Source organism: Asparagus officinalis, chromosome 5 (genome assembly GCF_001876935.1).
Source record: "Asparagus officinalis chromosome 5, Aspof.V1, whole genome shotgun sequence".
Taxonomy (NCBI): domain Eukaryota; kingdom Viridiplantae; phylum Streptophyta; class Magnoliopsida; order Asparagales; family Asparagaceae; genus Asparagus; species Asparagus officinalis.
Window position 1 is genome coordinate 86,516,842 of NC_033798.1, and position 2,127 is coordinate 86,518,968.

A 2,127-nucleotide genomic window follows, 5' to 3' on the forward strand; every position below is an offset into this window, starting at 1 on the left:
CCAATGCTAAATCTGCAAGATAAGGAATAAGCACATCATCGTGCTCTGGAAGCCAAAACTTATTAGCCACGCCTCTTGAGTTCAACCTGGTACACGGAACTTTTTTTTTGTGTGCTAATCTTTTCCCTCTTTTCAATGGCGAAGTGTGCTCCGCACCATCAACGTCATGAATATCCTTTCCAACTGAATCACCGGTGTTTGGTGAAAATTGATTAGGTCCACTACTTTGAGAACTGGCTGTGGGAAACATCAAACCTTGTGGACTGCCTAACATGCTCATGTATGACATTGGCGGCTGTGTCATCCCACCATAATTACCATCCCATGGTGGGAATGGTGAGAAAGTATGCGGAGGTGAGGTGAATGGCTGTGGTCGAACAGGCATGTAGTTCATGTTAATCCCTGATGTAGGACTTGGCATTGCATTCGAATGAGAAGGCACGCTTTGCTTATCTGCCGGATTGTTAGCCATACCTAATATATTTTGTAAGCATAGCCATATTAACAATAAAGAAATTTATAGAATATGGGATATGTATGCATTTAGCAGGGAATATAGTAAACGATGTAATTTCTAGTTCAAACAACATAACAAAATAGCAAGTGATAAAAGTAGTAATGGTTTGTTACAAATGGCTTAGAAACAATAAAAGATATCGATGCGAACAGTATGTTAAAATTCACCAAGTTATTACATAGCCATAGAACAGATGCTACACTAAGTTAAACCGCTCTCCATTGTGTTACCACCATTGTACTTTGCACAATAATCCACCCACATCGCCCAAGCAATTTGATCTCGTAACTCCTTCCATTCATTTCTAACATCTCGATCCTCTCTTTGTGTCCTACTTTGAGTATAGTCCATCACATTTGATTCGTCCTCATTTGTCTCTTCCCCAGTATCTTCATCAATTTCAACATTTTCATTTAAAATATCATCATCCGGATCCTCCAAGGCAATAAAGTTGTGCAACACAGTACACGCTAGTACAATGTCCACTTGAGTGGGAAATGGATAATTCGGCTTCCCCGCAAGAATTTTAAACCGATTCTTCAGTATCCCAAATGTGCACTCAATTTTTGATCTTAAAGATGAATGCCTTAAATTGAACAACTCCTTCCTATTCTTTGGTGTCCTACCGGTGTGCTCTTTTAAATGATATCGGACACCGCGATACGGGGATATGAAACCTGGCATTGTGGTGTATCCAGCGTCACATAGGTAATATTTACCTACATTAATTAAACAGTATTTTAAAATCTCAAATATTGCCAAGTATTTAATATATTATTCATAATATGCACAAGTGAGAATGAATACCATCGTAAACTCGGAGCCCGTTTTAAAATTATCATACAGTTACAGCTTAAGATGACTACTTATTGCTTGTCAAAATTAAGTAGATAATTGATACAAATATTTATTTCTTTTAAAGCAAGAAATCTAATTGCAATAATAAATTATTTTAACTAATGTTGCATTCCATCTCACACAATTCTAAACAAGCAAGATAGACCCAAAACAAACAAACTATATGGTTAGATTACTAATAATTTACACGCACACAAAAAAATTAAATAAAGTAAAAAAAACAGCAATTTAAGTTATTAAAAGACTGATTTGAAACATATTATGAAATTAATCTCTACACAGATACCCGCATGAAATTAATCTACCTAACAACCTAATTCTTGCACATTTACAAAAAATCCACTACACAGATACCCGCATGAATTGTTTTGCTGTAATATTATGAAATTAATCGAACAAATCATTGAAATTGCTGTGTGCCTCTATTTCTCATATGCTTCAAAATTAAATTTAATTCCTCAAATCACTGGAAAAATAAGCCAAAGTAAGAGGGGGAGATTTTTATACCTTACTGCAGAGGGGGGAAATGCCGACGTTCAAGCAAAAAACCCACCGACGTCAAAGAAAACACCGTAGCCACACTCCAACCAGAACAAGATCGAGAAAGAGGCCCGAACCCAAGTTGAAGAAGATCCCAACCAGAAGGGATCACCAAGAATCGAAGGCAAGAAACCCACCAACAAGCTCGTGGAAATCAAGAGCTAGGGTTTCGAGAAAGAGGCCCGAACCCAAGTTGAAGAAGACGAAGCGCG

General features: G+C 37.3%; 1 protein-coding gene across 1 annotated transcript; it reads right to left on the bottom strand.

Moving 5' to 3' along the window:
* On the bottom strand, nucleotides 719-1,334 carry LOC109842120. The gene is made up of 2 exons (XM_020411030.1): nucleotides 1,325-1,334; nucleotides 719-1,236 (listed from the first exon to the last, which is right to left on the bottom strand). Exon 2 carries the CDS (start codon nucleotides 1,199-1,201, stop codon nucleotides 719-721), a length of 483 nt encoding a protein of 160 aa, XP_020266619.1. The 5' UTR covers nucleotides 1,202-1,236; nucleotides 1,325-1,334.

Excerpts from the sequence above, each read along its gene's own strand:
- LOC109842120 (XM_020411030.1), bottom strand. The coding sequence starts at position 1,201 with ATGCCAGGTTTCATATCCCCGTATCGCGGTGTCCGATATCATTTAAAA.